This window comes from Oncorhynchus clarkii, chromosome 4 (genome assembly GCF_045791955.1).
Source record: "Oncorhynchus clarkii lewisi isolate Uvic-CL-2024 chromosome 4, UVic_Ocla_1.0, whole genome shotgun sequence".
NCBI lineage: Eukaryota > Metazoa > Chordata > Actinopteri > Salmoniformes > Salmonidae > Oncorhynchus > Oncorhynchus clarkii.
In genome coordinates this window covers 33,984,464-34,006,048 of record NC_092150.1, presented here as the reverse complement: position 1 = coordinate 34,006,048, position 21,585 = coordinate 33,984,464, and the positions used below count along the sequence as shown (strand labels likewise).

At 40.6% G+C, this 21,585-nt stretch overlaps 1 protein-coding gene across 1 annotated transcript in view; it reads right to left on the bottom strand.

Moving 5' to 3' along the window:
* Positions 1 to 21,585, bottom strand: part of LOC139406745 (receptor-type tyrosine-protein phosphatase F-like) — a 453,529-nt gene that overhangs the window by 263,612 nt on the left and 168,332 nt on the right. The window contains exon 2 of the mRNA XM_071149731.1: positions 21,251 to 21,445. Within this exon, the coding sequence (XP_071005832.1) occupies positions 21,251 to 21,353 (103 nt within the window). The 5' untranslated portion in view covers positions 21,354 to 21,445. The remainder of the gene's footprint in view (positions 1 to 21,250; positions 21,446 to 21,585) is intronic.

The following is a 21,585-nucleotide window of genomic DNA, read 5'->3' as shown; positions in this document are numbered from 1 at the left end:
CACACACACAAATAAACAAACAAACACACCCACACCAAGGCTCACACACACACACACGCAAAAACAAACAAATATACAAATATGCATTATGTATCCATCCGATAATGTTCAAATTATGCTTTTGATCTGAAATCAATCCCATTTTTAATGGATCTTTGATATGCAATCCAAACAACCAAACAACCGAAGGACCAAAAGAAGAAACAAGCAAGAGTCGACAGACACATTAAATAGTTTTACTCATCGCTCATCGCCTCTCCGACTGAGTCCCAAATGGCACCATATTCCGCATATAGTGCACTATTTTAATCAGAGCACTGTAGTCCCTGGTCAAATGTAGGGCACTACTTAATAGGGTGCCATTTAGGATGCAAAACCGGTATTTTCCTTCCTGTGTCACACTGTTCCATGTAGCCTTTTAATAGTATCAGAGCCACAGTGTGCATCCCAAATGGTACCCTTTTCCCTGGTCAAAAGTAGTAGGGCATAGGAAATAGGGTGCCATGTGAGACACAGACACAGCAGCTTTAGACTGGAAGTGCTAAGACAGATATAGATACAGTTATATTTCAATACAGAGTGAATCAATTCACTTTCTTAGTCAATTAGCCTCTGTATCAACAGTAGACACCAAATCTAATAGTAATCTTCTGGGATATCGCTCTGTACCTCGTCCACCACCTCCTCCTCCTCATTTTCTCTGTCCCCTCTCCTCCTCCTCCCTCCCCACCTCTCCTCCTCCCTCTTCCTCTCCTCGCTCCACACGTCTGCTACTCTAAGCCTTTAGTCTTGTCTCCTCCAGAGTCTCAGAAAGGCCAACAGAAGATTTTCTCTCTGCAGTTTGATCCCTGCAACCACAGTCGATTCTGTTCCATCACCTCCTCCCCATGGCTACAGGGGGACCTTTTCTCAACCAAACATGCTCAGTCAGGCATGAGCAGAGAATGGAGAGGTGGGAAGAGAATTAGGGGAGGGAGAGGAAGGAGGGGAGGAAGGAAGGAAGGAAGGAAGGAAGGAAGGAAGGAAGGAAGGAAGGAAGGAAGGAAGGAAGGAAGGAAGGAAGGAAGGAAGGAAGGAAGGAAGGAAGGAAGGAAGGAAGGAAGGAGGGGAGGGGAGGGGAGAGGAGATCCTATCATTCATTAGATATATTTTGATTTATTGAACAGGTTTTCTATGTCTGTGTTGGGCTAGCAGAGCTAGGAATGACAAGAGAGCTGTCATAGTGTCTGTGTAATGCCGCTCACTTGTTGAGCAATGAAGCAGATAACAGCTAGCTATCAATCGGCTCAATTGTACCTTTAATAGTAGAACCTTCTCCTCCAGTCCTTGATAAAAGACTGTCTGAATGCAGAAAAGTATCAGTCTGTGTGTGAGAAATTCAATAATCTGAAAAACCTAAATTTGGAAAGAGCCTGAATGCAACAGCAACCTAGGCATTCATGTTTGTTCTGATAAATAATTCATTATTCTTCTCTGCTCTGTTCTCTGTTTGCGGCCCTCAAAACTACCTCCCATCCACACAAGTCAGGGATAAGTACCACACAATGACTTGAAAGGTGAAGGGAAAAGGAGACAAGAGAAAGAGATAATTTTTTGTATTATATTTTGCAGATAATCAAGCAAACATGACCCGTGGGAGCAGCAAGCACAAAGACTTCATACAATTTGTCTGCTGCGCGATGGCGCAGAAGAGGTCTAGAAGATGGGGTGGGCAGAGAGAGAAAGTCACAAATATTAACACATTGGGGACTGTGTCTCTATGACACTGTGTCTAGGGGTTGCAGCATCATTGTACTGTAGAAGAGAAAATCCAATTGTTTCTCCAACCCCTCGCTTCAGAACTGAGGACCAGGCAAGGACCTGCTTTAATATTTGCACTGCTAAAATTCACTGGTACAGGGACAGTGTTAGGGACAGTGTTAGAAAACAATTTGTTTAAATCTATACTTCCATATTTCCAACTCCTATTTTTGAAGATCAAGTGGTGTAACATTTATTGGAATGACTGGAATTCTGATAGACTTTGGATTTTAATGTAAAGATATCTCTTAATCGTGTTATTATACGTAGTAGAAAGTGATGGGTTAGAAGAAACCTACATAACCAACCCATAAAGTTACATTTAACATCCATATATGGCCAGCTATGTAAACTTTAACATTGACTTATCCTGCAATAGATGTCATTCAATTGGTAACATACATTTGTGTCTTCTTCTAATAAGGGGAAAGTAATTTAAAAGTAACTGAATGTAATCAGATTATGTTATTGAGTTTGGGTAATCCTAAAGTTACATTACTGATTACAATTTTGGAGAGGTAACTAGTAACTAATGGATTACATTTCAAAAGTAATCTACCCAACCATGATCATACACTACAGTTGAGGAACAATGGGAAAGTAATTCTGCTTTGAAAGTTGATAAACTTGTAATCTCACTTTTGAGAAAATGGCCTTTGAATGTTTTGGTACAGCTACTGGAGTGCTCTTCATTGTCTTCACCCAATTCAGCATCGTTCACACCCTCTTAAGCTTTATCCCCACCCATCTCTTTAAGGGTTGATCCGAGCGTTCTGTCCTGTCAACAACAGTCAAGCACCCAAACTAACTGGCTAACGTTGGCTAGCTTGCTATCTACCTCCAGCTCACTCGGATCATTTTACTCACCATAGCAGAGCTAGTTAGGCTGTTTTAAGGCTGTTTTATGTTATCCAGAGCATTGGTGACTGCAAATGTGCTGCAGGCAAAAATTTCATTTTTTTTGCCAACGTTTACTGACACAGGTCATATTCAATGTGTGTTGAGCCTTTGTAAATTTGTCTGTTATTTTACGATCTGGCACACTCTGTCGTGAGTGCTCTGAAATCAGAGTAGATAGCCAGAGCGAATTTACCAGCTACGTGAACATTCTATTGAAATGGATACTTGCATAGTGGAATATTTTGTTAAACTTCTTGACGCTACCCATCCCGGTACCGGGATAATTGTCATCAGCAACCGCTGAATAGCATAGCGCCACAGTCAAATAATATAACAAAAAAATATTTATATTCATGAAATCACAAGTGCAATATTGCAAAACACAGGTTAGCCTTTTGTTAATCCATCTGTCATCTCAGATTTTGAAATTATGCTTTACAGTGAAAGCAATGCAAGCGTAAGTTTATCAATAGCATAACATAACATTATGTACACTAAGCATTAAGTAGCTAGGTCACGAAAATCAGAAAAGCAATCAAAAAATGGTTTACCTTTGATGATCTTCGGATGTTTTCACTCACGAGACTCCCAGTTACACAACAAATGTTCCTTTTGTTCCATAAAGATAAAATACAGACGTTTGTTTGTCGCGTTATGTTCAGAAATCCACAGGAAAGAGCGGTCACGACAACGTAGACGTATATGCCAAATAATATCCATAATGTCCACAGAAACATGTCAAACGTTTTTTTATAATCAATCCTCAAGTTGTTTTTAAATATATATTCGATAACATATCAACCGAGTGTGTAGGTTTTTCAATAACAGTGGGAGAAACAATGGCCGCTTTACTCAGTTGTGCAAAACTCACTCTGAGAGCCCCCACCTATCCACTTACGCAATGTGATCCTTCACAATATTTTTTCAAAATAAAAGCCTGAAACTATGTCTAAAGACTGTTGACACTTTTAGGGAAGCCATAGAAAAAGGAATCTGGTTGATATCCCTTTAAATGGAGGATAGGCATGCTGAGGAACAGAGAGGTTTCAAAATAAGAGGCACTTCTTGATTGGATTTTCCTCAGGCTTTCGCCTGCAATATCAGTTCTGTTATACTCACAAACAATATTTGTACAGTTTTGGAAACTTTAGAGTGTATAATCTGACAATTATATGCATATTCTAGTTTCTGGGGCCGAGAAATAGGCAGTTTCAAATGGGTACGTTTTTTAAGCCAAAAATGAAAATACTGCCCCCTACACGCAAAAGGTTAAGACATGTAGCTAGCTAACTAAACAAACAATTAACAAACAATTAACCAATTAACCATAATCCCAGCTCATGACCTTACTACCCTGTGTGAATCTGCAGGCAGCTAACCAACCAGGTTGCTCTAAAAAATTTTTAGCTAGTTAGACTTACCATCTTACATGGATGGATGCTCCTCTCAGTCACGGATGCCATGGTTGCCCTTAGTTTGAAGATGTAATCCTGAGACAGGTGTTTTCTCCATCTCCTTAACTATCATATTCCACTGATTTCAAAACTCGGTCCTCCAGAAAGTGGAGAGCAACTCTTATGCAATTCTAACACACAATATCAACAAACAAAAAAGATGCGTTAAACAGGTTTACCTACATATACTGACCAGCTCAAATAGACGAGATCTTTCGGCATGTCCAGCCCACTCATTATCTCAACCAATCATGGCTAGAGGGAAGGTTGCTGACTTTTTCTGAGGCTAAACCAACTAGGCTCATAATTTAACCGTTGTATTCGTATTTACAGATGGCACACATGTTTGTTATTAAGGCACATGAAAGTTCACATGTTCAAGATGGCATTTCTGCCAAAAAACGCATTTTGATTTTCAAAAAAAGTTTACGTTCAAATGGCTCTCCTGTTAGTGACATGCGACATATGCCCATTTTCCTGAAACAAGTCACGTTTCATTATGCCTTATTTTGAGGGCCTTGTTTAACCATAATACAGGGACCTGAAACTCATACACATAAGTTTGACCCAAACCATGCCCATCATTACAATATTTCCCAGCATGCCAAACTGCAGGCTGATTTTGTAAAATTGTTTGTTTCAATATCTGTTTGTGCATGTTCATTGATTGATAGATCTTATGCAAAAAAATATAAATATGCTTTGATTTGATAAATAACATTCATGTTTCTAAACTAATCCAATCATTTAGTTATACACTGCTCAAAAAAGGGAACACTTAAACAACACAATGTAACTCCAAGTCAATCACACTTCTGTGAAATCAAACTGTCCACTTAGGAAGCAACACTGATTGACAATACATTTCACATGCTGTTGTGCAAATGGAATAGACAACATGTGGAAATTATAGGCAATTAGCAAGACACCCCCAATAAAGGAGTGGTTCTGCAGGTGGTGACCACAGACCACTTCTCAGTTCCTATGCTTCCTGGCTGATGTTTTGGTCACTTTTGAATGCTGGCGGTGCGTTCACTCTAGTGGTAGCATGAGACGGAGTCTACAACCCACACAAGTGGCTCAGGTAGTGCAGCTCATCCAGGATGGGACATCAATGCGAGCTGTGGCAAGAAGGTTTGCTGTGTCTGTCAGCGTAGTGTCCAGAATATGGAGGCGCTACCAGGAGACAGGCCAGTACATCAGGAGACGTGGAGGAGGCCGTAGGAGGGCAACAACCCAGCAGCAGGACCGCTACCTCCGCCTTTGTGCAAGGAGGAGCAGGAGGAGCACTGCCAGAGCCCTGCAAAATGACCTCTAGCAGGCCACAAATGTGCATGTGTCTGCTCAAACGGTCAGAAACAGACTCCATGAGGGTGGTATGAGGGCCCGACGTCCACAGGTGAGGGTTGTGCTTACAGCCCAACACCGTGCAGGACGTTTGGCATTTGCCAGAGAACACCAAGATTGGCAAATTCGCCACTGGTGCCCTGTGCTCTTCACAGATGAAAACAGGTTCACACTGAGCACGTGACAGACGTGTCTGGAGACGCCGTGGAGAACGTTCTGCTGCCTGCAACATCCTCCAGCATGACCGGTTTGGCGGTGGGTCAGTCATGGTGTGGGGTGGCATTTCTTTGGGGGGCTGCACAGCCCTCCATGTGCTTGCCAGAGGTAGCCTGACTGCCATTAGGTACCGAGATGAGATCCTCAGACCCCTTGTGAGACCATATGCTGGTGCGGTTGGCCCTGGGTTCCTCCTAATGCAAGACAATGCTAGACCTCATGTGGCTGGAGTGTGTCAGCAGTTCCTGCAAGAGGAAGGCATTGATGCTATGGACTGTTCCACCCGTTCCCCAGACCTGAATCCAATTGAGCACATCTGGAACATCATGTCTCGCTCCATCCACCAACGCCACATTGCACCACAGACTGTCCAGGAGTTGGCGGATGATTTAGTCCAGGTCTGGGAGGAGATCCCTCAGGAGACCATCCGCCACCTCATCAGAAGCATGCCCAGGCGTTGTAGGGAGGTCATACAGGCACGGAGGCCTCATTTTGACTTGTTTTAAGGACATTACATCAAAGTTGGATCAGCCTGTAGTGTGGTTTTCCACTTTAATTTTGAGTGTGACTCCAAATCCAGACCTCCATGGGTTGATAAATTTGATTTCCATTGATAATTTTTGTGTGATTTTTTTGTCAGCACATTCAACTATGTAAAGAAAAAAGTATTTAATAAGAATATTTCATTCATTCAGATCTAGGATGTGTTTATTTAGTGTTCCCTTTATTTTTTTGAGCAGTGTATTTATTGCACCAGTTACTGAAATATTTGTTCCAGTTGAAATGCTTTAGGTCAGGAATCTCAAACTCTGTTCCTTGGAGAGCTACCATCCTGTAGGTTTTACTCCAACCCCATTTGTAATTTAACTGATTCATCCTATAGACCAGCTAGTTATTAGAATCAGGTGCGCTAGATTAGGGTTGGAGCGGAAAAACTACATGACTGTTGCTCTTCAGGAACAGGGTTGGAGAGCCCTGCTTTAGGTATTTTCCTCACAATGTTCATAACTCTGGCACGCATTCTGAATGCTGGTCACACGTGTACAACCTTCAGGAGTGAATCTAAACATTATTTTCAGACAATTTAGTACAATGGCCTGAAACAGGCCTTCAAATCACAGTATGCTTGCAAGGTGATGTGCACTTCCTTTTGGAATACAGTCAGTGCGGGGATAGCCAATTTGTAGAACTTCTAATCACCTGAAACCTGTATCCAAAATAACTGCCAAGGTTTGGATAACTGACATACCAGACTACCTAAAGCATCTAAACTGGAGCAACCATTTCAGTAATGGGTAGAATATGTCCCAGTAACACATTGGACTAATTTAGAACATGTTTGTAATTTATTTTAAACACACATTAATTTTGTTTATATTATTTGTATAATTTTTGTTGTTGTATTGTTTGTACAGTGCATTCGGAAAGTATTTAGACCCTTTGACTTTTTCCACATTTTGTTACATTACGATTGGATAAGATTTATCTATACAGTATGAGGTCCCACAGATAACAGTGCATGTGAGAGCTAACATCAAGCCATGATATAAAAGGAATTGTCCGTGAAGCGCCAAGACAGGATTGTGTCGAGGTACCGATCTGGGGAAGTGTACCAAAAGATTTCTGCAGCATTGAAGGTCCCCAAGAACAGTGGCCTCCATCGTTCTTAAGTGGAAGAAGTTTGGAACCACCAAGACTCTTCCTAGAGGTGGCCACCTGGCCAAACTGAGCAATCAGTGGAGAAGGTCCATGGTCAGGGAGGGGAGCAAGAACCTGATGGTCACTCTAGTCAGGATTGAGGGAAAGATGAATGGAGCAAAAATATGGAGAGATCCTTGATAAAAACCTGCTCCAGAGCGCTCAGGACCTCAATCTGGGGCGAAGGTTACCTTCCAACTGGACAATGACCCTAAGCACGCAGCCAAGACAATGCAGGAGTGGCTTTGGGACAAGTCTCTGAATGTCCTTGAGTGGCCCAGCCAAGCCTGGACATGAACCCGATTTAACATTTCTGGAAAAACGTGAAAATAGCTGAGCAGCGACGCTCCCCATCCAACCTAACAGAGCTTGAGAGGATCTGCAGAGTAGAATGGGAGATACTTACAGGTGTGCCAAGCTTGTATAAATACAGGTGTGCCAAGCTTGTAGCGTCATACCCAAGAAGACTCAAGGCTCTAAACGAACCCAACGGTGCTTCAACAAAGTACTGTAAATGTACATTTAAATGTAAAAACCTGTTTTGCTTTGTCATTATGGGGTATCGTGTGTAGACTGATGAGGGAAAAATAACTATTAATATATTTTATCGTAACGCTATAACGTAACAAAAAGTGGAAAAAGTCAAGGAGTCTGAAAAGTTCCGGAATGCACTAAATATCTTTGTATTTTAAATGTATGTGACTGTCCTTGTCTATCAGTGTATCAGTGTTTTGTTTCTTTGTTTTGTGTTTTTTGTGGACCCTAGGAAGAGTAACTGCTGCTTCTGCAAATGTTCCCTCAAAATAATGAGTTATGAAATACATATGGTATTGTGTTAAATATATTTTAAAACTTATGTTAACATTTTCGCTTAGGCTCTCACTTGGGGAAGTCCATTGGACTGAAAATTGATGAATGCAACAACCATGTCTCTCAGTGTTAATTTGTTTGCTAATGCTAAGATGTCATTGATAGATGTTGATGGTACCAGTTGCACCATAGGATACTAGAGCAATAACTATTGATCAAATGGACTTCATCTCATGAAAAATTACTGTTAGATTTAAATGATGCAGATGAGCAATGTTGGCATGTCGTGATTAGTATATCTGTATAATTACCTATTGTTGCCCTATTGTGGTCTGAATGTAGTGAAAGTGGTTATTTTATTCAGGAAAATGTGAAACCGGAAGTCCTGCCGCTTGTGCAGTCAGCATATACATTTACAAATATTTATACATAAACTTGATACATTAAGTAATTACTTTAAGAATGGTTACCTGCTGCATTCAAAGATAACCAACCTACAGCATTAGACTAAACTTCACTTGCGTCATCCTTGTGGTACTGAGAGATGAACATGGTAATGCTTTCACTGATTGCACATAAAGCTTTGTTATCCAACCAATCTTGTTTCCTTTCTTTCATCCTGTGAACCCCGTTCATTGCTTCTCACAGCTATATTAGTGTTTTTATTATTTCAAATAATTCAGCTATGTTTGATTGACCTTGTCTGATGTAATGAAATGAATAGAATAGTCCCAAAAGTTCATATGAAGAAACCAGATCATCTAAGCAGTCTCAATAAATTGCTGAAATTATTTGAAAGAAAACAAATACTTTTTGAATCCAGGCGTTCTCGAGTCTCCATCACATCTCTACAATATCAGCATGTGAAAGATACACACCTTGTTGACATAACAAAACAGCATCGCTCTCAGGCCCCTGTGTGCAGCCTGATAGATACTATAATCATCTAGGCCACAGGGATTGGTGGAAGTCATTTTGGCAAAACAGTTGTGTCTCGCATTCATGTAATGATGGCACCGAAGCAGACACATTGAGCACACATTTGGCATGCCAAAGCTTGTTGTGCTAATTACATATGCCACCAACAAAGACCTTTCCTGACCTGGACAGTCACTCAATACTGGAATATAAAAGATAACCAGAAGCCCTGGACATGTGAGTAGATCTATTATTAATTAGGTAGCAATGCTGAGTGTGTGCTCAGCTGGAAAACGAGGGTGTGGGGCTTTTGACAATCCAGTAAGGGGTGCATGTCTAACGGACTCTCAGCTGGCTAGAGATCATGTGTGTGGTGTAACATTACTGATTCAAATAACCCATGGAATGTGCTGATTCAAAGAAACCAGATTAAATTTCAGAATATAATTCATTATAGGGCTAATAGATTGTTAGTATCAATTGCAGATCTCCTCTTATGGGAGCAGGTAGTATTGATAGTCTATGCTCGCTAGCTAGTTAGATAGCTAAATAATTATGTTATCAGATCTACTTCGCTAGCTAGTTCTTAACAGTGTCTGGGTGTCGGCGTTTCAGAGCAAGTTCTACCATAATTTACCCCTGGGAATGCTGTTTCATGACGTTGTGTCCCTAGATTAGCAATGTACAGTTGAAGTCAGAAGTTTACATATACCTTAACCAAATACATTTAAATTCAGCTTTTTCACAATTTCTGACATTTAATCCTAGTAAGAATTCCCTGTTTTAGGTCAGTTAGAATCACCACTTTATTTTAAGAATGTGAAATGTCAGAATAATAGTAGAGAGAATGATTTATTTCAGCTTTTATTTCTTTCATCACATTCCCAGTGGGTCAGAAGTTTACATTATTAGTATTTGGTAGCATTACCTTTCAATTGTTTAACTTGGGTAAAATATTTTGAGTAGCCTTCCACAAGCTTCCCACATTAAGTTGGTTGAATTTTGGCCCATTCCTCCTGACAGAGCTGGTGTAACTGAGTCAGGTTTGTAGGCCTTCTTGCTCGCACACGCTTTTTCAGTTCTGCCCACACATTTTCTATAGGATTGAGGTCAGGGCTTTGTGACGGCAACTCCAATACCTTGACTTTGTTGTCCTTTAGCCATTTTGCCACAACTTTGGAAGTATGCTTGGGGTCATTGTCCATTTGGAAGACCCATTTGCGACCAAGCTTTATCTTCGTGACTGATGTCTTGAGATGTTGCTTCAATATATCCACATAATTTCCCTCCCTCATGATGCCATCTATTTTGTGTTGTGCACCAGTTTGTCCGGAAGCAAAGCACCCCCACAACATGATGCTGCCACCCCCGTGCTTCCCGGTTGGGATGGTGTTCTTCAGCTTGCGGGCAGCCACCTTTTCCCTCCAAACGTAACGATGGTCATTATGGCCAAACAGTTATATTTTTTCTTCTTTAGACCAGAGAACATTTCTCCAAAAATTGGAAATTGCTCCAAAGGATGAACTTGTGAAGGTCTACATTTATTTTCTGAGGTCTTTGCTGATTTCTTTAGATTTTCCCAAAGAGGTACTGAGTTTGAAGGTAGGCCTTGAAATGTATCCACAGGTGCACCTCCAATTGACTCAAATGATGTCAATTAGCCTATCAGAAGCTTCTAAAGCCATGACATAATTTTCTGGAATTTTCCAAGCTGTTTAAAGGCACAGTCAAGTTGGCGTTTGTAAACATGTGATATAGGAAATTATACATGAAACAATCTGTCTGTAAACAATTGTTGGAAAAATGACTTGTATCATGCACAAAGTAGATGTCCTAACCGACTTGCCAAAACTATAGTTTGTTAACAATACATTTGTGGAGTGGTTGAACAATGAGTTTTAATGACTCCAAACTAGGTGTATGTAAACTTCTGACTTCAACTGTATGATCTGTGTAGTAATATTATTCAAATCAGAAATACATTTGCTAGTTATAGCTAGCTAACTTTGAACCTAGTTTGTTAGCTTTAGCTACCTGCAACTTCATACTACAGCAATGACAATGTTTGTATTGGTAGTAGTATGAGTTTGAATTATGCCGGTTCATTGTTTAGCTATCTAGCTAGCTTCATGTCTAAACAAAAGACTCCACTTCTGCCAGATTATTACATGACCCATCAAATTAGTCTGGGGGTGAGTACGGCCATCTATTGTATTTCATGAACATGTGTACATGTCTAGACCATAGTGACCCATCCACTTAGCTAGATATGGCTGGGGGGTGGTTATAGCATTTCCTTAATATGAACCATCAATTTAGACAAGTGTGTCTGATAAGCATCATCTAATAATGATACAATATTTATTACATATTTTTATCTGGACAAGTTCTGTTTTTGATATTTCTACTATGCAAGTAACTACATCACTGTACCATTTACACCTCTATATCGAGTGCATCTGACAAATAAACTGACATTTTATTTGATATAGCACATGTTTGCCACATGGCCTCACATTTAAATCTTTAAAGAGATGGGTGGGGCTAAGGTTTAGGATGATGTGAATGATGCTGAATGGGTGTGGACAAAGAGCTCTCCAGTAGGTATACCAAAATATTCAAGGAACATTTTCTAAAAAGTGGGGTAACAATTACTTTCCCGTTGTCCCTCAACTGCAGTGTATGATATACCATTTTCTAGCTCTGAGTCTCTATTTTTATCCAACGTAAAAACAAAATATTTTAAAAACATTTCAAATGATGCTGCATAAGACCGAATCGAGGCGGTCAGTCACATATTTTAATGTGGTAACAATCCACATGTCATGCTTCATGTGAAATTTAGGATGATTTTTAATGGAAGGAATAAGTTAAACAGAAAATTGAATATTCCTGGCTGCGGCGTGTGTATGTCGTGAGTGTGCATGTGTGTGTGTTGTTAGGGAGGATGAGCGCCTGGGAGTAAATCCACTCACTCACAGTTCACAGTTCGGTACTCTATGTGAATGCACATCGAAGAGTCAAAAAAAACATTTTGGCACATAAATTGAAGAAGCTGAAGCTTGAAAATAGCTGGTGCTGCCAGAAAGAATGCATGGTTCCATTGAGAGAAACCTTCTTACTCTACCTAAGATTGGGTTCTATCTCTAGGCCATCAGAATGTTAAACAGCCATCACTAACATAGAAAGGCTGCTGCCAACATACAGACTCAAATCTCTGGCCACTTAAATAAGCAGACTTAATAAAGGTATCACTAGTCACTTTAAATAAAGCCACTTTAATAATGTTTACATATACTACATTACTTATCTCATATGTATATACTGTATTCTACACCATCTACAGCATCTTGCCTACGCCATTACTCATCCATATATTTATATGTATATATTCTTATTCGTCCCTTTACATTAGTGTGTATTTGTGTGAATAAGGTAGTTGTTGTGAATTTGTTAGATTACTTGTTAGATTTTACTGCATAGTCGGAACTAGAAGCACAAGACTTTTGCAACACTCACATTAACATCTGCTAACCATGTGTATGTGACCAATAAAATTTGATTTGGTTAGATTTACTGACACACAGTAGCCTACACCATGATGTTGCCAGTTACTTGACCAGCTAAACCTTGCCATAGCTGCAATATTGTTTGTACATTTCTTAGCTTGATAAAAGTATTAGTGATTGAGATTATCTTCAATTTGAATTTGAACTTGAACTCCAATCCTACTAGATAACTGTTATCTTCCCAATGCCATTAATAAGTAGATTCCATGACTTTACGTCAGCACAAGCAAAGACAACGGGCTAGTTCGTTAATTAAATAGCCTGTCCCATATTTGCTACATACAGTGCCTTGCGAAAGTATTCGGCCCCCTTGAACTTTGCGACCTTTTGCCACATTTCAGGCTTCAAACATAAAGATATAAAACTGTATTTTTTTGTGAAGAATCAACAACAAGTGGGACACAATCATGAAGTAGAACGACATTTATTGGATATTTCAAACTTTTTTAACAAATCAAAAACGGAAAAATTGGCGTGCAAAATTATTCAGCCCCTTTACTTTCAGTGCAGCAAACTCTCTCCAGAAGTTCAGTGAGGATCTCTGAATGATCCAATGTTGACCTAAATGACTAATGATGATAAATACAATCCACCTGTGTGTAATCAAGTCTCCGTATAAATGCACCTGCACTGTGATAGTCTCAGAGGTCCGTTAAAAGCGCAGAGAGCATCATGAAGAACAAGGAACACACCAGGCAAGTCCGAGATACTGTTGTGAAGAAGTTTAAAGCCGGATTTGGATACAAAAAGATTTCCCAAGCTTTAAACATCCCAAGGAGCACTGTGCAAGCGATAATATTGAAATGGAAGGAGTATCAGACCACTGCAAATCTACCAAGACCTGGCCGTCCCTCTAAACTTTCAGCTCATACAAGGAGAAGACTGATCAGAGATGCAGCCAAGAGGCCCATGATCACTCTGGATGAACTGCAGAGATCTACAGCTGAGGTGGGAGACTCTGTCCATAGGACAACAACAGTCGTATATTGCACAAATCTGGCCTTTATGGAAGAGTGGCAAGAAGAAAGCCATTTCTTAAAGATATCCATAAAAAGTGTTGTTTAAAGTTTGCCACAAGCCATCTGGGAGACACACCAAACATGTGGAAGAAGGTGCTCTGGTCAGATGAAACCAAAATTGAACTTTTTGGCAACAATGCAAAACGTTATGTTTGGCGTAAAAGCAACACAGCTCATCACCCTGAACACACCATGCCCACTGTCAAACATGGTGGTGGCAGCATCATGGTTTGGGCCTGCTTTTCTTCAGCAGGGACATTGAAGATGGTTAAAATTGATGGGAAGATGGATGGAGCCAAATACAGGACCATTCTGGAAGAAAACCTGATGGAGTCTGCAAAAGACCTGAGACTGGGACGGAGATTTGTCTTCCAACAAGACAATGATCCAAAACATAAAGCAAAATCTACAATGAAATGGTTCAAAAATAAACATATCCAGGTGTTAGAATGGCCAAGTCAAAGTCCAGACCTGAATCCAATCGAGAATCTGTGGAAAGAACTGAAAACTGCTGATAGAGACATACCCCAAGCGACTTACAGCTGTAATCGCAGCAAAAGGTGGCGCTACAAAGTATTAACTTAAGGGGGCTGAATAATTTTGCACGCCCAAGTTTTCAGTTTTTGATTTGTTAAAAAAGTTTGAAATATCCAATAAATGTCGTTCCACTTCATGATTGTGTCCCACTTGTTGTTGATTCTACACAAAAAAATACAGTTTTATATCTTTATGTTTGAAGCCTGAAATGTGGCAAAAGGTCGCAAAGTTCAAGGGGGCCGAATACTTTCGCAAGGCACTGTATGTTGAACATGTTTGCAGTCCACATTGTTCTAGTGCCAAGGCGTTGATGCAATCAGCCCAGCCGGTAATACGCTTGAGTGTCCCCCAGAGACCGGTTTACATAAAATATCCTCCTATCAGGCTGCAAAGGCAAAGAATTCCTCCTTTACTCGATTTAAAGGGGGCCGCAAGAAATAAAATTGAAAAATATGCTTACTGGCTTAATAAAATCTACCCTAGACCTAATGTTTATTGCGGTGGACATGGACATAACAAATGTAGTCAATAAGCAAGCTTAAATTCACTAGGCTATTAATGAGCCCTAATAGACTGTGTATAATTCTAATCAAATTCTAATAAAAACCAAATATCAACATGTTTTAAATAGCCTATGTCTAAATGCAGTTACAGACATGATAATTGGTCCCCATGGATGTATGATACAAACAAAGCAACTTACACTATGGAGGGTTTTACAGACGTCCAAACTTTTCACAGGAGCTGGATAAATATCCAATATAAAGAGAAAGGGGGATTGTCCATTTTCTGTTATACTGCTCGCAAATGTTATGTTGTATAAACATCATGGAATCATCTGACAGATAATTTTTTTCACTTATCTAGAAATATACATATTTTTTTTACCCCATTTTCATGATATCCAATTGGTAGTTACAGTCTTGTCCCATCGCTGCAACTCCCATATGGACTCTGGAGAGGCGAAGGTCGAGAGCCATCCGTCCTCCAAAACACAACCACGCCAAGCCACACCGCTTCTTGACACACTGCTTGCTTAACCTGGAAGCCAGCTGCACCAATGTGTTGGAGGAAACACCGTACAGCTGGCGACCAAAGTCAACGTGCATGCGCCCGGCCACCACAAGGAGTCACTAGAGAGCGATAGGACAAGGACATTCCAGCCGGCCAAACCCTCCCCTAACCCGGATGATGCTGGGCCATATGGGTATCCTGGTTGCGGCCGGCTGAGACACAGCCTGAGATCGAACCCGGATCTGTAGTGACGCCTCTAGCACTGTGGTGCAGTGCCTTAGACCAACTGCACCACTCGGGAGGCAATACATTTGGGTTTTAATCAAATTAAACAAAAAAAACTATCAATATTTGTTTTTTTTAAACAACAATATTTCTAAATAGGATCGAGTCAGAACCATGATATCAGAAATGTCTTCTCATTACATGGCATTGAGTGCACACTCAGGCCTAATTATCTTTATGCATAACATTCGCACGTCTATACAAAATAATAGGCTCCTGTTAATTGTATTGTTGCCTATGTGCGAGGCAGATAAAAAAAATAACATCTGCTGTTGATATGGCATTATAGGAGGACTGAATAGTTTGGAGGAGCTCGTCTTTGGTAATTGGACAAGGGGCGCTCTTTGAAAATGGGGATGGATAGCCTACTTGTGAATAATGAAAAAGCATGAGTGCAAAACCCTTTAAAAACCATTCTCAGTAGACCATCTAAACCCCTTTATTCATAGGCTACTTGTGGCTTGATTAAGGTGAAGGTAGGCTATGCTTGGTTTTTAATTTAATTAAATAAAATGGGGGGAAACCAATCATTTTTTCATGTTTCTAAATATGTTCTTCACCGGCACAGAAGGCACATCTCTCCATCCATAGGCACTGTGCTTCATGGCTGGATAGGCTACACGTATTCTCTCAAAATCCATGCCATTATCAACTACGTTACCATTAGAAACTGCTTTTTGTGGGTTTTAAAACGTCCCATTAGCGCTGCATGAAATTGACACTTTTGTGCTTGTTCTTAAGGACAAACCTCAAATGTTGCCACCCCTCCCACCTCAACACAATTGAGCTAGACAGTTCAATTTCCAAACCTGGTCATGGGGCTGGACAATGTGAGTGCGCCATTTTTTACATGACTCCAATATCTTTTACTTTTCTCCTGTTCTTGTTGACCATGTTAATGTTGTGTAATATGCCAATACAAAGAGACAGATCGAGAGATTGCATTACAAAGATTTCACTGAATAGGTGTCATCTCATTAATTTAAATTTGAATGGTTCCATTTAAGAAGTGTTTTCGATTGCGAACCACAACATTTTCTATCTTACTGATCTGAGCCAAATACTGCATTCCAAATGGCACCCTATTCCTTTTATACCCTCATGGCACTGGTTAAATGTAGTACACTATATATGGGATATGGTGCCATTTGGGACGCAGAGGGCGATGTACCTGATCTACAAGTCGAATATTACCTAGATATATGGCACCAATAAACACATTGTTGCGTAATTTCACCTGATAGGAAAGTCGATTACATCAAACCGCAACCTGCTCTCAGACCATTTCATATTATTCTGTAAGTAAATCTGAGATACTCCATTTAGTAGGATATGTTACGTTTCGTATGGTGTGTATTCATTTGTGGATGTCCATCACCATTTTGTCTAAACTTATGTTCTGAATTACAATTGATATTATATGCTACAAATTTGCAAAATGTAAAATATCTTACAAATTTGCAAATCGTACAGCATGTTATGAATTTGCAAAACCAATGATATGTTAGGAATTCTACCTATGTGGCTAGGTGGCTAATGTTAGCTAGCTAGCTAGCTAACGTTAGTCAGGTAAGAAACGTTAGCCACCAAGACAAAAATCTAGAATTCGTAACATCAAATCAAAATCCAATCATATTTTATTGATCATGTACACATATTTAGCAGTTGACAATGGCATGGATTTTGAGAGCGAAAGTGCAGCCTATCCAGCCATCAAGAACAGTGTCCATGGAAGGAGAGATGTGCCTTTTTTGACCATAACATTTATTGGTTTCCTCCCCCATTAAGTTTAATTTGATTAAAAACCAAGCATAGCCTACCCTCCCATTAATTAAGACCAAAGTAGCCTATGAATAAAGGGGGTTTAAATGGTCTACTGAGAATGATTTTAAAGGGTTTTGCACTCATGCTTTATCATTATTCACAAGTAGGCTATCCATCCCCATATTCAAAGAGCGCCCCATGTCCAATTACCAAAGACGAGCTCCTCCAAACTATTCAGTCCTCCTATAATGCCATATCAACAGCAGATGTTTTTTTTTTTATCTGCCTCGCACATAGGCAACAAAAGAATTAACAGGAGCCTATTATTTTGTAAAAACGTGCAAATGTTATATGTAAAGATAATTAGGCCTATGTGTGCACACAGTGCCATGCAATGAGAGAAGAGATTTATGATATCATGGTTCTGACCTGATCGTACTTAGAAATATTGGTTTCAAAAATAGATTGATTGGTTTTTATTCAAATTAAACAACAACAACAAAAATGAATTAGATAGATTCACCGTTTAGGGTGAGAACGTACATGGCTCGAATGCAACACGTTTTTTTGTCTGCTATTTCTGGAGAAGTGCAAATATGATCTGTAAGATGAATCCTTGATTATTATAAATCATAACATTTGCGAGCAGTATAACAGTGAATGGACATTCCCCCTTTCTCTCTTCCTCTTTATATTAGATCTTTATCCAGCCCCTGTGAAAAGTTTGGATGTGCTTAAAAGCCTCCATAGTCTAAGTTGCTTTGTTTGTATTATACACCAATGGGAACCAATTATGGTGTCTGTAACTGTGTTATATCTTCCCGTTTTTGTTAGGCGGCCACCCATACAATCGAGTTAAGGCATTTTCAGCCTGATAGGAGGATGTTTTATGTAGAAGTCGTTCTCAGGGCTACACTAGAGTGGGCCGATTGCGTTGACACCTCGGCACTAGAGCAATGTTGACTGCAAACATGTTCAACATATGTAGCAAATATGGGGCAGGCTATTTAACAAACTATCCCATTGAGTCTTTGCTTGTGTTGGCGTAATGGAATCATGGAATCCATTTTATGGAATTGGGAAGATAGCAGTTATCTAGTGGGATTGGAGTTCAAGTTGACATTAGATGTGTATCTAATCACATAATTAATCATACATTTAAGATAATCTCAATCACTAGTACTTTTATCAAGCTAAGAAATGTACAAACAATATTGCAGCTATGGCAAGGTTTAGCTGGTCCAGTAACTGGCAACATCATGGGGTAGGCTACTGTGTGTGTCAGTAAATCTAACCTAATCTCAGGTAGAGTAAGAGGGTTTCACTCTACAGAACCATGCATTCTTTCTGGCAGCCCCAGCTATTTTTAAGCTTCAGCTCCTTCTTGCATTGCTAGCTGTCCTCCCTTAAAACTATAAACAATCTTTGTGCCGACAAAACATTTTTTCTACTTCTCGATGTGCAACCCCACAGAGTATCTAACTGAACTGTCAGTGAGTGGATTTACCCCCAGACACTCATCCTCCCTGACACACACACACACGCAGACACACACACAGTGGCCCGGAATATTACATTTTCTGTCTCATTAATTCCTTCTATTAAAAATCATCATACATTTGACATGAAGCATGTCACGTCGATTAAAGAGAGTACTGCTCCCCCCTAGGATGCTGTGCAGTAATGAGATTACTGTGGTGTGGTGGTGTGTGTGTGTGTGTGTGTGTGTGTGTGTGTGTGTGTGTGTGTGTGTGTGTGTGTGTGTGTGTGCCTGGGTATGCGTGCTTGTATGTGCGTGTGTGTTTGCGTGTGGAGGTGTGGGTGGATGCGTGTGTGCCTGTGTGCCTTACTGAAATGGGACTCTCGTGGGAAACACCCAAACAACATGATTGCATTAGCTCGTCTGGTTCATGGATTCACCCTCTTTGCTGTCTAGCTACTTTACCTCACCCCAGACCTGATCTTCACATATATCAATCAGGAATCCTAACAAATGCTTAATGCATTTGTTGGTTACAATAATGCAATCTTCTATTTCAACTTGTAAGTGTAAGACATGCACAGTAGAGCAACATGCTGCTCAGAAATCAGTAAAATAAGACAGCCCATGCTTTAGTCACCCTGGGGACACCAACAATGTTTGTTGGAGAGAGAAACAGTTGATATTCCAAGTCTAATAATGCCCCAACCCATCAGTCATGGGCAGGGGGGTTGGTGGAAGGGTAGCCTGATCTCGTCACTGTAACGTGTGGTAGTATAAGTGCCTGGGTTTCATGCACTGTTGCATCATTACACTTCAGCCTACTGAATACTGTAACGTAGAAGCTGACAGGCTAGAGAGGACAGGGTTGAGCTGTACTGTTTAAACTGATAGATAGGTTACTAGGATGGAAAGGACATGGTTACATTACAGTCATATTCCTCTTTATGTCTGGCACTTGAGGGTTCTAAACGCAGTCTCAAGCATAGTCTCTATTTGCAAAGTCCCTGCCATTGTCTGCCCCGTGTGCCATTAGAATAATGTTGGATGACTGAGGAGGGGTTAGAAAAACAAGAATGCTAAGAAGGCTGTCTGAGAGAAACCCTCATAGAATCACTGGAATTCATTCATTCATTAATGAAGAAGGCTCAGAACAAACAAAGAGTTAGTGAGTCTTCCTTCAGAGCACAAACAATGTTCCCCAGAACACAAAAGAAAAGCTGACAGGGTTCTGGGATGGTCTCAAGACTCACTGTTTTCACACGGTCTAAAGTCAAGATATCTGACTGGTATCACAAGCAGTGAGAGGTTGAAAAGATTCAACAATGGTAACAAGGTGAGTAAACAGCAGAGAGAGATCAGACATGTCACAGAGTCTGGCACTGCTGATGGATCACAACAGGATGGACCATTACCTAGGTAAAATCTGTTTAGGTTAGGAAGCGATAGATATAAGAGTGAACAAACGGAACACTTAGTTCAAGCAGGGATTTAAATAATTGAATGTGTCACAGCATTGTTTCCTTAACATCCTCAGTTTACAAATTGATAATGTAGGCCTATTGCCTGCAGGACTTTGTCTATTGAAAATACCTCTGCAAAGCTATACTACTACAGGAGCCACACAAGAAAGCAATGTGATGTGATTACAAACAGTTTACAGCCAGTTCTAGTGTCATTTCAACTTTGCCCGATGACCTTTTGAGCTGCGGCTAGTTGGGGGAAATGGTAAGGATAACTGGTTCATCTCTGGTCATACAAAACAGCACTTTTCTCTCTGGTGCATCTCAGGTGAAGGTATCCACGGAAAGAGAATTAGAGAATCATCAACAATATATCTCTATGGCAAATCTTCATTGAGCAAGCTTTTTAGTCCAGGACCAGGCTTAATCTGGATCTAGGAAACCAGCCCCTATAGTCTAGGAAACCAGCCCCTATAGCCGATGGAAAATACCTCCCCAAGCTATACAATAACAGGCAGAATGTTCTCTGTGGTAATATCATGGTGCTTCTGACTGTCTGCGTGGGATGATGTAATTTCAACCATCTTTCCCCACTGGGATGATTTCCATTGGCTAGTTACATTGTAATCATAGCTGGTACATCTCTAGTGAAACAGCACTGCACACTTCTCTCTGCACACTTGTCTCTGGTGTACACAAGGGCAGACTGACCATCTGCATTTCGGGCAAATGCTAGAAGGGCTGGCCCATTTTTAGACTAGTGGGTCTGTCTAACTTTGTTTTTTTGTGCAAAAATGATCACTATCTGGCTAATTATGGGGGTCTCAAGGGAAAAAAATGGGCCAGTGTGTTAGAAATGCCAGAACTGATTTCTGGTCTCAGTCTGCCCCTGGGTGTACACAGAAATAGTATAAGAATACTGTGCATATACCGCATATATCTATGGAGGTATCATCGATATGATTGTGTTACTCACTGTCTGCATGGGATGGTGATGGCAGGGCCAGACAGCCCAGGAGCAGGATAAGCACAGCCCCCCTGGCGAGGGGATATTCTGCCCGCCGGTGGTGCGGCGCCATAGTCCAGGTGTAGGCACTCCTCTCGCCTCTGTTCTCCTACCGACACTCCCACTCCGCTCGATGGCTAGGAGCTCACACAATCATAGTGACAGCTGGGAAAGGAGACAGGAGAGAGATGGGGTTAGTATTGCATGTTCATTTAGTTATTTACCAGAAAGTCTTGTCCATGGAGACTTACAACCTGTGTGCATTCAACTAAATACGTAGCACAACCAACCGCATAGCACAGCCA